General features: G+C 37.6%; 1 protein-coding gene across 2 annotated transcripts in view; it reads right to left on the reverse strand.

Annotated features, from left to right (window-relative positions):
* The window catches only part of Cntn3 (contactin 3), a 396,519-nt gene that overhangs the window by 271,441 nt on the left and 110,597 nt on the right, over positions 1–14,481 (reverse strand). For both annotated transcript variants that reach the window (XM_060383858.1, XM_060383859.1), the window contains exon 3: positions 300–426. In XM_060383858.1, coding sequence (XP_060239841.1) covers positions 300–426 — 127 coding nt within the window. The remainder of the gene's footprint in view (positions 1–299; positions 427–14,481) is intronic.

The raw sequence follows: 14,481 nt of genomic DNA on the forward strand, positions 1-14,481 counted from the left end.
TTAATTTTACCCCAATAATAAATGTGTACTTGATATCTCTATAACTTACCATCTAATCTATACACTTTATAAATTACACTATAAATCAGTGAAAAAAAAAATGAAGCATACTTAAGAAATCCTCCTATGCTTTTCCTTTAATTCAGACTGCTGTTGCCTAATAGTTATTGAATTGGTTCTGTTGACCACACCACTCGCACACCATTTATCTAACCCTCCTTACATGGCACAACATATTGAAGCAAAACTAATTGCAGTTGCTACATTTTTTATTTACATGTTCAAACTTCCCACAGTACCTGTAATGAGGTGAAGGGTTGCCTCTTGCTTCACAATTTAAAGTTATTTTTTTATCCTCTGAACCAACGGGGAAAACACTGTTGCTGGGCTCTTTGATAAACACGGGGCCTTGCAAAAGAAGCTCACCTGTGTGGGTAGAGGAAGGAAAAAAAATAACAATAATGAATGAAAGGTCTTATAAAGGGTGCAGCCTTGAATGGAAGAGGACAAACAGCAACTATCATTTGCTCTTAACTGCTCCTACTGCCCAGCAAGTAGCACACTTTGGACATCCCCTGGTTAAAGAACATCTGTCAATCCATCCTCAACAGTGAGTGAACGCCCCAAGAAGCAGGAGACCCCAGGAAGTACCACCATAGTAACCAAATCTCTTCAGACTGCAAATAAAGCTGTATACAGCGTTTACTTTCCACAGTAACACCCATACACTATCTACATATGTCCTTTGGAGACTACACTAATCACCGGAAATCTTTTCTGTTATATAAATCCCTTTGAAAAACTAAAACTGAAATGAACATCCGTCACTTTTCTCATAACATTTCAGGTATAGGCACAGCACGAGGCTGTGCCATGTTAATTTTGCCACTTTGAATGCAAAAATGCCCAGGGTTCACCAGGATTTTCATATTCTTCATAGCAAATGACATAAAGAGACACAGAAATGATCAAGTACCTTTCAAAAAGTGCTTCCACTTTAGAAGAACTGAAACGCTTTCTGAAGGTAACTGTCACATTCACACCTATGCAAACAAATTCTCTAATTGTACTAGGTGTTGAGAAAGAAATGAGAGAATGCTATCACCAAATGGTTATGCAACTGAAATTGTGTAACCATTGCTAGAACATTTTAAAAAACAAATTCACAGAAATATTTTTTTAAAAAGAACTCTTTAATCTCCTCTCTTGGAATGTTCTGCTGAATTGAATAGGTGTTTCTATTAAAGTAGAGAGGGTAAATGAAGAAAAAGTCTCAGAGAGTCCATGAAATGTGAGAAAGAAAAAAAAAATGTTGTCCTTATGAGACCTGATAGCCTAGGATCAGAAGGAAGGGGAGGAGGACTTCCTCTATCAGTAGACTTGGAGAGGGGCATGGGAGGAGATGAGGGAAGGAGAGTGGGGTTGGGAAGGGATGAGAGAGGGGGCTACAGCTGGAATACAAAGTAAATAAACTGTAATTAATATAAAAAATAAAAAAGAGATTGAACAGTTTGAAAAGCCTATGAAAGAAAGAAATTCCATATTATATACCTCAAAAAGAAATACACAAATAAAAATATTTGCCACAATGTAAATCTTAAAGTTAAAACACAAAAACCACAATAATCATCGAGATGAAGGACATATTAGTAATTGTCCTGGGGGTAAGTCCTCAGTGCTCGGATATGATATTTAATCACAGAGCTGTTCTTGTACCACCGATCTGTCCAGTATACACAAGAAGAAAGTTAAGCTAAGAACAGTTAAGTGACATAACCCCATTCACCCAACATTTCAGAATGTCAATGTATAGTCTAGAAGTTACTGCTGGGATCATGTAAAGACATATTTTTCTATAAAGCATTTTGTGTCTTAATTCGAGGAACTGCCGAGACTTCTGTGTGGGAATGCTAATCAATGTGTTTTTGTTTGAGGTGGGGCATTAGTCACTTTTCTGTTTTTGTGATAAGATACTATGACCAGGACAACTGAAGGAAGAAAATGTGTACTTAGGCTCATGGTTCTTGAGAGACAAGAGTCCATCATAGTGGAGAATCATGGCAGTACTCATCAGTCTGAGTGGCTGAGGCGAGACGTGAGTGGGATCACATCCTCAACCATAAGCACAAATCAGAGAGAGGGGACTGGTTAGAGCAAACCCCCTCCAATGATGTACTTCTTGTAACAATGGCACACCTAAATCTTGCCAATGGTGCTACCTACTGGGGACCAAGTGTTCACATACATGAACCAAACAACTACAGGAGAGGATGGCAATCCTAGATGTCTGAGTCAGGCTAGACAACATCTTTGCTGGAGACTGGCCACACAAGAATCACCAGCCATGTGATTATGTGTGAATCTCGCAGCAACAAACTGATCTGGAAACTGAATTCTGCCACTTACATAATCATTACTCAGACTAGCCTAACAGGGCCTCAAAGCCACTCATGACACTACATGTAAATTTTTCTAGTCGGCAATACTATGGTCATTAAAGGTATTATACTTACAATTAAGATTTAGCTCAAGGAAATGATAGATACTAAAGACCACCAAAGAAGAGATACAAAACAGTTTCTGGAAGGTTCTAATGCTCAATATTTATTATACTGCTGGCAAACACACAGTAGAGTACTCAGGCATGCTATTAACCAGGAAAACTTTCTTCCCATAAGACATGGAGATACTACCTGGTTCTGGCCATGTTTACAAGTTTACTGTAATGCATGGGCAGCATGTAGTCTGTTGAAATCACAATTGGAAAATCTAGATTCTGATCTTTTATCAACCTAAGCTTCAGCATCAAGCCTTCACTTTGAGGATGAAGTATGATCCGAAGATTAAACAACTTATACTCTATATCTCATTCCTATGCCAGGAGGTTCAGTGAAATGGTGTATTGATGGGTTTACCAAGGTGTGATATCCACTCACGGGTCAAAGAATACGCATGAGATCCCTAATAATCTGCATCTAAGTTGCTGTTATACAATAGCTCCTAGAACATGTTACACCTTCAAAATTGGTCTATCCTGTATAAACAGCTGAGGTGAATTAAATATTTCTCACAATCAATCTGTATTGGGAAAAATCCCATTTTAAAAATGGATGGATGTTAAATTAAGATCTTAAATCTCAGTCTTATCTTCCAGCATCAGACATGATTTGACCTCCAAACCAATGAGACACAAAGAGTCTAAGTAACTCCTGTTAGGGCAACACCAAGACTTGGTGAGAGACTTGATATCATGTAGCAATCTTCATGATTTTGTGTCTAATTCCAAGAAACTACTCTCTCCAAAATATAGTCAGGCAAAAATTATCCCTTAGCTTGCTTTTCCAACTTTCGTACTTTGTGGTAACACTGGAATTAAAACCTTTGAGAAGATAACCATCATGTTTGGAAATTAAGAATCCTGAAGGCATTCAAGGCTATCCCTGGCCATGTGGAAGCTTCCAAATCTTTAGAAATTAGTAATTACATGTGACAGGTTAGTCCATGCTTCATGCTCAAACAACAGACAAAAGCCACTCGATCTTTTTGCATCTGAATAAAATAGGTGTTAAAGGATGCTGGGATGTGCTTTTTCTAATCTCCTGCCAACAACAAAAACTTAAAAGAAACAGATTCTGGCTTTTCCTAACCATAAAGGAATTGTGCAGCATTTTCTCCAATGATTTCTGATCCTCAAAAGGATATATCTTTTACTCACACGGATATTCATAACAATCTAAAAGAACCTGATGAAAAACAGAAGGTTGCCTCTTGCCTGATTAAACGCATTCGATGTAACATTTAGATTGATGCTGATCTTGAATTTTTGTGACAGGAACATTTTTTTGATATGCCATCCTGGTTGCAATGCCCATTTTAACTTTACAACTTAAAATAAAGGATATATATAATACTGGTGAATTGAACTAATAAGTCCAAAAATCCAATCCTAAGGTGTTCTCCCTCTCTGCCTCTTGTCCCTAACAGCCACAGGCAACTAGGAATAACTGCCTTTGAATGTAAATACAAGCTTTATGGGTTCCTAAGGTAATGTCACGTAAAAGATCAAACTGTACCCGATCAATTCTAATGGTCACACGTCATACAATTTTTATGAAAGCTGACAAAGAGAAACAGACAAGGGATTTCATGCTGTTGCATTCCTTCACTAAAATAAATGAAATTCCTCAAGGAGAGTCGATGTTACCTTTTAAGTTCCCAGGGAAAGGAAAGCATATAGCACTTCTATCTGGCTGTTTTATATCATAACTACATGAAGGAAAAGATAGTGGAGCACTTTGGGAAAAAAAAAAGTCCCAATTGTAGCCAGAGAGGTAATACTATGAACAGCAGAATTCAAGAGAAGGGCATCATTATTGAGCTATTCCATTTTTTCTAGATTCAAATCTTCCACAGAATGAATACTGGCTTTGGTAAAAGAATATGTTGCCAATTAGATGAGAGCTATTCTGGGTCACATTATTTTACCAGAGGGGGAAAAAATGAAGATGAAGACAGTTTTTAGCTGTAAGAGACATTCTGTTTGGGTACTAGTAATGTACAGCTATTTTTTTAAAGAAATGTCCAAAATAATCTTCTTTATATTATTTCAAGATTGTAAGAAGTTAAACTAGCTAATCTTAGTATAATTCATGCCTGTGATAGATATTAGCATAGAAGGTACATGCAACATGTGAAAACTACCCGCAATGGAGGGTCCTTCAGTCAACTGGATTATGGCATCTGCTATGTCCAAATTCTCATGCTACAAGCCTAAGGGCAAGAAAGCGTCAAGGCTGGATCCTTCTGAGGGCCAGTAGGAAAGGATTTATTCTGTATCTCTACTTGGCATTGCATATGGTTGTCTTTTCTTCATGTCTCTTCTTATCTTCTCTGTGTGTCTCTCTCTCTAGGCCCAAACTCCTTTCTTTTACCACAATATCATTTGTGAGGAGTGGCTCACAGCCTTACAGCCTGACTATAATTATTTATATGTAGAATAATTTCACTTGCCAAGAAGGTATCATTAGTTGGTACTGATGGTGAGCACTTCTTATATCTTGTGGATTGAGGAACAGCAAGATCCAGTGCCTGACAAAATCCTACTCATGCTATCCGTCATTTTCATAGAGAATCTGTCAAAGCAGAAGGGAGTGGTAGGAACTACCATCATCATTTAGACACTGTGAAGGAGATGTGTATACATTTATGTGCATGCACACTTACATGAGTCTATACTTATATATGTATATATGAACACACATATTTAAGATATATACTGTAACCAAGGCACTAGAATAAAGGAAATTGGCTATGCAGCATGTTTAACATGAGAAAGATGATAAAGGAAAAGGAAGTGCTTTTCCGGATTAACTTATTTGTGCACTTCCCACATGAGGGCATGTTAGAAAGCAATTAGGTTAATGGAAAAGAGCTGCTGTATGGCATGCACTGTGCACACCAGCTTGCAAACCTGGCACCAATAGAAAGCAGTAAGTCTTTAAACTGCTAAATTAACTGTCTAGTACTTCAATCTTTATGCCCTGCTCTGTCCATCAACAGGAAGATGGAAAACGCATGTGGAATAATACTCAGCAATTAGGAAACTGGAATAAAAGGGTTTGTTAAGCTTCACTGATGCTAGGAATAAATAAGTAAAAATAAGCTTTCTTGATGCACGACCTAATTTAAAAAAAAAGACTCACTTTAATCTTTTAATTGCAGTTTACTGGTGTAAACAAAACAATATCAACCCACTAAAACCGTGTATTAATAACAGCTTACATTGAGGATACATACTTCGATGCTGGTGGTCTGCCGTAGTAAAACGGTAAAAGGTCTTTTCTATTCCTAGAGACTGACATTCAAGCTGAACAATAGTGATGTAGATTTAAGGAACATGGAAGAGTTCTGAAAATAGCCCATCATAGTATCATTTTAATTCAGTAGCTATTTCTGACTGTGGAAAGGTTTTTTACAATTGAGAGAAAGGGATGCTAATCAATGCAGAGTTATATTGTAAGATATAAATAAAGAATTTGGAGGGGCAACAGATTGAAAAGAAATAGGTTGAAGCTTTTGAAAATTTCAATGTTTTTATAGTACTCTGGGGTTTTATTTAAATTCATGCCATTGTCTTACAAATGTGATCTCCAGTATTTCTGATCCCCATGACATCCTCCTACAATTCCCAGGACAGAATTATTCCTTTCTTGGTGTATGGTTTAATAGCAAATTCAACTTTAAAAACATACTATTGTGAGATATGTAATGCGTATAATACACCAGGAGTGCACAACATATGGCTTATTTATTTAAAAGGAAACAAACACATCCATTCTCCTCTCTGTGATACCAACCTTCACTGAGGATCTTTAAAATGTTCATCACAAGATTCTGTGTCATGTGGGAAAAGCTCATTAATCAGGTCCTCTTGAACCAAGTCTTCACTATCAAAGATTTTATTAGAGATGATTGCATTTATGGGTTTTCTTTTTCAAAAACTTTAGGTCAAAGATTTGGGAGCCTACCCACTATTTCCTTCATGTGTTTTAGAAATGTTTTCTATCAAACTCTAGTTCAAGGTCATTGTTTCTGTGAAAACATAATTATACAGAAAATAATTCCTATTATAAATTGCTGGTGATAGCGAAATGATTAAGAGGACATTCTTTCTAGTGGTTACATTTTGCTGCATTTCTACAGCTCTAAGCTATACCAGAAATGAGTATCACCTCTAGTCAGCAGAAGCCAGTGTTTTGTTAGTAATGCTCTGTTTAAAATGCTAACGTGGAAGTGTACAAATGTGGGCACGTGGAGGACAGAAAAGGAGGTCTGATGTCTTGCTCAGTCACCATCTTTCTCCTCTTAGACAGGGTCTCTCACTGAACCTCACTGTTCCCGTGCGGGTGCCCAACCCTGACCATGGAGGCTACAGCCACACATGGATTGTATCTTAGTTTTGCATGAGCGCTGGGATCTGACCTAGGATACTCATACAGACACAGAGAGGACTCCTGCCTGCTGAGGCATTCTCCTAGCCTTAAAGTGCAATTACTTCCCCTCATCACACTTTTTTCACAAGCAGATAGCTAGTTTTGTATTTCTCTACTCCTGTGTTCTATATTTCAGGATAGAATGAAGACATGAGGAACAATGACATGAAAGGCAGCCTTTTCCATACTGTGTTTGCAACTAGGGAGAAGGGAGTTTCTCAAAATGCATAGACTCCCCTGCTCCAATGCTTTTAAATGGCCTATGATTAAAAGTTGACTTCAGTGTATATATACCATTCATTTATATGCATCATAACACACAACTCAAATTATATTTTTTTCTGAAATAACACAAATCCTTAAATTATTCTTGGCAGTGTTTTTTTTTCTTTTTATTTGCTCCCACTATATTCTATTCCCCCCAACCAGCTTTATCATTCTCTATTTCTTAATGCTTGATACAAATTATTGTCACCAATCACCAGAATGTTCTTTATTATGTAAGTATGTGTGTGTGTGATGTTTGTACAGATATGTGTGTGTGTATCTGTGGCACGTGTATATATGTCAAAGGACTCAGGGCACACTGCTCTATCACTCTCTGTCTAAGTCCTCTGAGACAGGGTCCCTCACTAAACCTAGAGCTGTATACACTATAGAAATCCCTCTGATATCTTGTTTCTTAAGTCCCTACAATTCTGGAGTTACAGGTGCCTGTGGGACAGCTGGTGCTGACACCTGAATTGGAGTGCTCAAGCAAGCAGTCTTACCCACTGAGCCATTTCTCTCCCCCACCACTGATATGTTATCATTGCCAGTTTGATGGCATCTGGTCCAAACACATGCTCCTCCTGCCCATAGTATTGCCAGTTACTACTGTTTTATTAGAGGCGTGGATGATATTGCCAGATATTTTCTACATTGATGTACATGTAAATAAAACAAATCATAGCAACCAATAAAAATATTAAATGATCCGCAAGTTGAAAATGGTCTCATGGGTCCCAAAAGATAAGAACCTTTCCTACCCCCACTGTCCTGCTGTCTCCCAGGCAGTCTTAGGGAGAGAAGAAGAAATGCTGTGGGTTCTCACAAAGCTTTCACACAAAGATACAGGCTTTATTTTAATTTGGCACACAGGATTCTCAGTGCTGCATAGGATCAAGCTGCCCCTCTTCAGTGTGCTCTTTGCAGATAAGCATGCATGTTCTCAAGTGACATCACCCACTGACTAGTAAGACCCATGTGAGACACTGCATTTATTAATATACCTAATTTCAATCAACCCAAAGCCACCAAATTAGAACTTGCTTAAACAACAACAACAACAACAACAACAACAAAACATTGCTTTCTTTAATACTGGCACAGATTATAAATAATTGATCTCTGGAGCTAAAAAGAGAGTTCAGCTAGGAGCTTGACTTGCTTTCTAATTCGAGAGAACCTTTAGGCGGTAATACTCCATCAACATGAGGACTATGAGATGAGCCTGGGAAACCCTACTTGCTATTCTTATATGTGTCCTCCCTTGGAATCACTATTCAGTTGCCATCCCTGTTCACTGAGAAACCTTAGAAAGCTGTCTATACCACTTAAATATCACAACATATTTATTACTGTATACTGATGTCATTTTTTTTTCTTTAATTTCCCTGCTCATTCCTGGGCTTTATGCCTTCGGGAGATCCCAACCATACCTAACAGACATATCTACACATCCAGAAGTTGTGTATATTGGAACTACTGGTTACAGCATTTGAATTCCGCCCCTCCCTGGTAAGTGCTTCTGCACCATTACCAACTCTTCCAGCTGACAGAAGACTGACCAGCAATTTCCAGAGGACAACTCTAAGCAAGATATTGTCCTCTAACTAACATATGTCTTATACTATAAAATAATTCATGACAAAAATCATCTTCTTATAAAGAGAAGCTAATTCAGTGCCATATTTGAGGCTCTTTTAAAAAAATAAGAAAAAAGAAAATGCAATATCCTCAGAGAGGCATCTACAGTTATTAGTTGCTTGTTTCTGCCTGGCAGTTTTTGCTCTGGGTCACGGACACCCAATCCACTCTCTTCTGAGTACTGTAAATGTGGTACTACACAGGAGTAGTTTTGCTGGAACACACACTTAATAGCACTCTCAACAGCAACAGCACTCCACTAGTAATCTACTGCAGAACTGAGTGCTGAAGCAGAGCCCTATTTCTGGGTTTTAATGACTTGTTTGAAAGTAGCAGCTGCCCCTGCCATTAAAACAAAACAGAATGGGAAAGGTTGAGCTTCTCTGCTAGGCTGCTTCAGTGGTCCGGCCTTACAGAAAGTGAATGCAAGGTCTTGAAAAAAAAATACACTGAAACCAATTATATGAACCATGAATTTAGTTAAGAAGGAGAAAACATCCAAGCCTCCTTTATTGACTTATTTTCTAAACTGATTATTTCATGGCTGTACTCAATGAAATACAGTACCGTCCATTCCATTTTTCCCCATCAAAACTGCCCCTGGATCTCCTCCAACAGGTCCCACTCCCAACTTCATGTCCTCTTCACTTTATAATGTCCAATTAATGTGCATTAGTGTGGGACCATTAACTGTTCTGTAGCCAACCTACTACCTATATGTTCTTAGCTCTCAGGCAATTCTCAACTTTAGGCTAAGTGGTCTAAAGTTATGCCAACACAGCAGCATTTAAACTAATTTTCCCTTATGGTTCTTTTTATTTAATTTTTAAATGATGTTTTATATATATATAATGTATAACATATATATCATGTATAACATAACATATATATCATGTATAACATATATATATATAATGTATAACATATATATATATATATGTATGGGTGTTTTGCCTACTTGTATATCTGTCTCCCATGTGCATGGCGAGATGAGGCAAGGCAACTCAAGGCATCAGATCCCCGTTGACTGGAGTTAGAAATGGTTGTGTGCTATCAATGTGGGTGCTTAGAATTTAATTCAGGTATGCTGGAAGAGCAGCCAGTACTCTAATACACTGAGGCATCTCTCCAGCCCCCTTATTTGTTTTTTACATCATACTTTGAGATTTGGGCTTTTGGGGTAGGAGTTGAGCTAGATTGTCCTTCCAAGGTTCTTCAAATCTAAAATTTCACAATTCTATGAAAGGGAGATAACCTATCACTGGTATTTAGAGGCCGTGATTTGCAGGAATGCCTTTCTCTTTTTGGCAACTGTGTCACATTTATCCTTAGACTCTGCTTTGGATTACTTATCCGTATATTTTTTTTTCCTGAAGTTTTACTAAGAAGAAGTAAACATTGAAACACTTAACGATATTGAGCACAGATACAAATTTAAGCTTCCAAACAAAACATAAGCAATCTTCCACTCAGCAGTGTGGAAGATGTTCCCTCCTTCCACGGATGTCAGTGCTACAGAGAGTGAAGCACGCACAAATGTCAGAGCGCAAGTCACCTCAGACGATGAACGAAATGACTGTGTTTATCATCTACGTTACCATGGACTCACTTAGTCTTTCTTCTGCCTGAAATACTTTGTGCTTTTCTTAAGCACAGGGTTGGTTTGGAGAGTAAAGCCCAAAGTAATACAACTTTATTGCAAGTATTCCCAAAGTAGTCTATAATTTGAATGTAGCCTGTGTCTTTTATTCTTCAATCTGTGTCCTTTGTGCCCTATCCTAGAACAATAAACAAAAACACCTTAAAGTTGAAAACATGATAGATACTTCACTCAAAAAATTTTTATAAAACATACAGTCATGTTTTATGATGAGTGTTGAAAACTATGTCATGTGAATAGGCCACCTAGTTTTGGACAATGACTGAATCAAAAGGATAACACTTCATGACATCTCACTATTAAATGAAGTTATAATCCTCATGACTATAAACCAAACATTACTGGAACTAATTCATACTCACATGTTACCTGGTCCACATGAAACTTCTGGATTTGAATACTTATGTAGAGGACCACACAGCCTCAAAAAGTTGAAAATGCTTTTTCTTTAGAATGTTTTGCAAAGGCCTGTTAATCATCCTTCTTACAAGGAATATGTCTACTATGAGAAGAAACCATGATATTGGATCAATATAGATATGAATTTCTCTCGATATTTTCTTTTAGGCTTATTAGTCAACCTCTCTGGGACACTCAGTTCTAAGAAATAGACATTATGTGACTACGAAGTGGTTTCTGACAAAGACTAGCAGCACGTTAGCAATGAAATAAATGAAATTTGACATCAGTGCATATTTTTGGCTTATTGTTGCATCAAAATTTGAATTATATCTGAGAAACTTAATTTAAGAAAAGGTAGTTATAATAAATGGCTTTATTCATCACAGCTCTGTATCTCCATGGCAAGAAAAATATGATGTGGTTGTAAACACTGGTAATGGTGTTCGTTATCTAGTTTAGTGAATACTTGTAAGCTTTATGCCTAACACAGAAAGTGACCATTAATTTGTGGAAGGTTGACACTTCATCAAAAACTATGGGGTGGGCATATTAATACTGCTCCATGCACCAGTTCTCAATGGGAAATTTCAGCAAAATTTTAGTGTTTACCTTGTATTCACAGTACTATGGAAACTCAACAAAATCAATGGTTGAGAGCTTTCAAAGGTGAAATCTCAGGGTTGTTTTGATTTGCATTTCCCTGATGACTAAGGAAATTGAACATTTCAATAAGTGTTTCTCTGTCATTCTATATTCCTCTACAGAGAATTCTCTGTTTAGCTCTGTACTCCATTTTTTAATTTATTACTTAATTTGTTGCTTTTTAACTTCTTTAGTTTTTTATATATTCTGGATTATTAGGCCTCTGTCAGATATGGGGTTGGGGAAGATCATTTCCCAGTCTGTGGGATATAGTTTTGCCAGGCCACAGAGGAGGACAATGCAGCCAGTCCTGATGAGACCTGATAAACTAGGGTCAGATGGAAAGGGAAGTGGACCTCCCCTATCAGTGGACTTGGAGAGGGACATGGGTGGAGACAGGGTGAAAGAGACAGGGTGGGAGTGGGAGAGAATGAGGGAGGGGGCCATAGCTGAGATACAAAATGAATAAACTATAATTAATATATAAAAAATAAAAAATTAATTAAAAAGAGAGCTTTCAAAGACCTAAAGAGACTGGAAAACATCCAGTTTCATATATATTGTTGTTAGCTGAATGTTTATCTTTTTTTTAATTTTTTACATTTTAATATTAGTTAGTTACAGTTTGGTAACTTTGTATCCCTGCTGTATCCCACTTCCTCTTTCCCTCCCAATCCCATCCTCCCACCCTCATCTCCTCCCTGACTCTTTCCCTCTTTCCAAGTCCACTGATTAGGGAGAACCTCCTCCCCTTACATTTGATATTGATTTATCAGGTGTCTTCAGGACTGGCTGCAAAGTCCTCCTCTGTGGCCTAGCAAGGCTGCTCCTCCCTGGAGTGGGGGAGGAATGTCAAAGAGCCTGCCATCGAGTTCATGTCAGAAACAGTCCCTGTTCCCCTTATTAGAGTACCCACTTGGATACTGAGCTACCAAGGGCTACATCTGAGCAGGGGCTCTAGGTTGCATCCATACATGGTCCTTGGTTGGAGAAACAGTGTCATAAAGGACCCCTGTGCCCAGATATATTTGGTCCTTGTGGATCTCCTGTCCTCTCCAGGTCATATTAACTCCCCCTCACCTTTTTGTTTTTGTTTTTAATTCCCTGCATTCTTTGTTCTACTAAAATAGGAAAAAAAATGGCCATAGCATTGATATTCTGAATTTTCAACATGGCACAATAAAGACAACTTTAGAAAGCCAAGCATGTCCACAGTTACGTCACAATGAATGACATCTTTTAGTTAAAATCTGATTGTCACTCAGGGACTCATGCTCTACATTCTTCAATAGGCAATGCTTCGCATCGCTGGGATAATTAAACTCTGTTTTCATGTATGTATATTTCTACACATGTTTCGACTTGCATATTATTTCTCTATGCACATATGTTATTAGCCTGGAAGATTCTGTTCTTCTATACATCTGGAAGCCAACACAGTACTGAGTGATCGTGTAAAGGGACAGGCAGTAATAAAAGTTTATTTAGAGATTAAAAAGCTGGGAGCCTCACTTCAAAAACTTAGAACTGATATGAAAGCATACATAAATGCAGCTGTGATCCTTTGAAGCTCCCTAGGTGGCATACGAAATGGCTGTTCACGTTGGGAACACTCTCAGAACAGAATGAGCCCTTTATGTTGCCAGCATAGAACAAGAAAGGGCCACGCCTAAACTCTAGGTGCTATTTGACTGATGCATTAATTTTATTAATGCTCTTATGGGTGACACTAATCAATGTCACAGTGGCAGCAGGTGATTCCAAAACTGCCTGGATGACTTAATTTTAACATTAGCAACTTTCACCAGTCCCGCTTGTATGTGAACCTGGAGAAGCTAATGGAGTACACATCCCTACACTAAATGATGTATACATCAGCAACAGTTTGTAATGGGAGATTACATACCCATGCCCTTAAGTCATCACACTGTAAAGCTATCCAGATTAAAAACAAAATAAAATAAAACAAACCTGGAACAAACTCAAAAGATTCGGAGAATGTACACTCATGGGACATCTCAAAGTGACAGAAGCAGCCCTCCCAGAAGCAGCCCTTCACTTTGTGCTTTTGGCTTTCTCCCATAACCAGACCTTGGGACTTCAATGCTTTTGCAAAAAGTTCTAGTAAAAAAAAGCCAAACCAATGCCCACCTGGCCATGCAGGCACATAAAAGGACACTTGGGACAACACCTACCATTGTCCTTATAGTTAAAACAGAGAATTTGTTTTCTTTTTTAACTGACAGCTAGTTTTGTCTTCATAATATTGCTAAGTAAGAAAATTAAGCCCAGATAGTGTACTGAGAAAATAAATACAAATACAGAGATAAGACCTTAATTCCTTGGTTGTCACACAAAATTTCAAAACAGATAATAAATTAACAGCTATGAGAATAGGATTAGTCATTTTTCTACAATTTTAGATAATATAAAGTTTTAACTTTCCTTCTGTTTAGGTAAGAATTACCAGCAATGCAGTATGGCCAGAAAAACACCATTTGCATTCAGTTTTTTTCAACACTAACATATTTACTAACATTTTAATCTAGCTTATCTAACATGAATAAAATAGACAGGGAATGACTCAAGCTGATCAAATGGACCTAAGAGATTTCTACTAAATATTCCATTCAAACACTGCAGAATAACATTCTTCTTGACAACCCATAGGGGCTTCTAAAAACAGCCCACATATGAGACACAAAGAATGCACTTAGAAATACTTAAATAACTATGTATTACATCTGATCACGGAATGGAATAAAACCTAAATCCCATAGCAAAAAGTTCAAAAGAAATACAAACCTCATGGAGATTAAAAACATTATCAAACAATGAATTAATCTCTAAAAAAAAGGAGGAAACAAAGAAGTTGAT

This window comes from Meriones unguiculatus, chromosome 5 (assembly GCF_030254825.1).
Source record: "Meriones unguiculatus strain TT.TT164.6M chromosome 5, Bangor_MerUng_6.1, whole genome shotgun sequence".
Lineage (NCBI taxonomy): Eukaryota > Metazoa > Chordata > Mammalia > Rodentia > Muridae > Meriones > Meriones unguiculatus.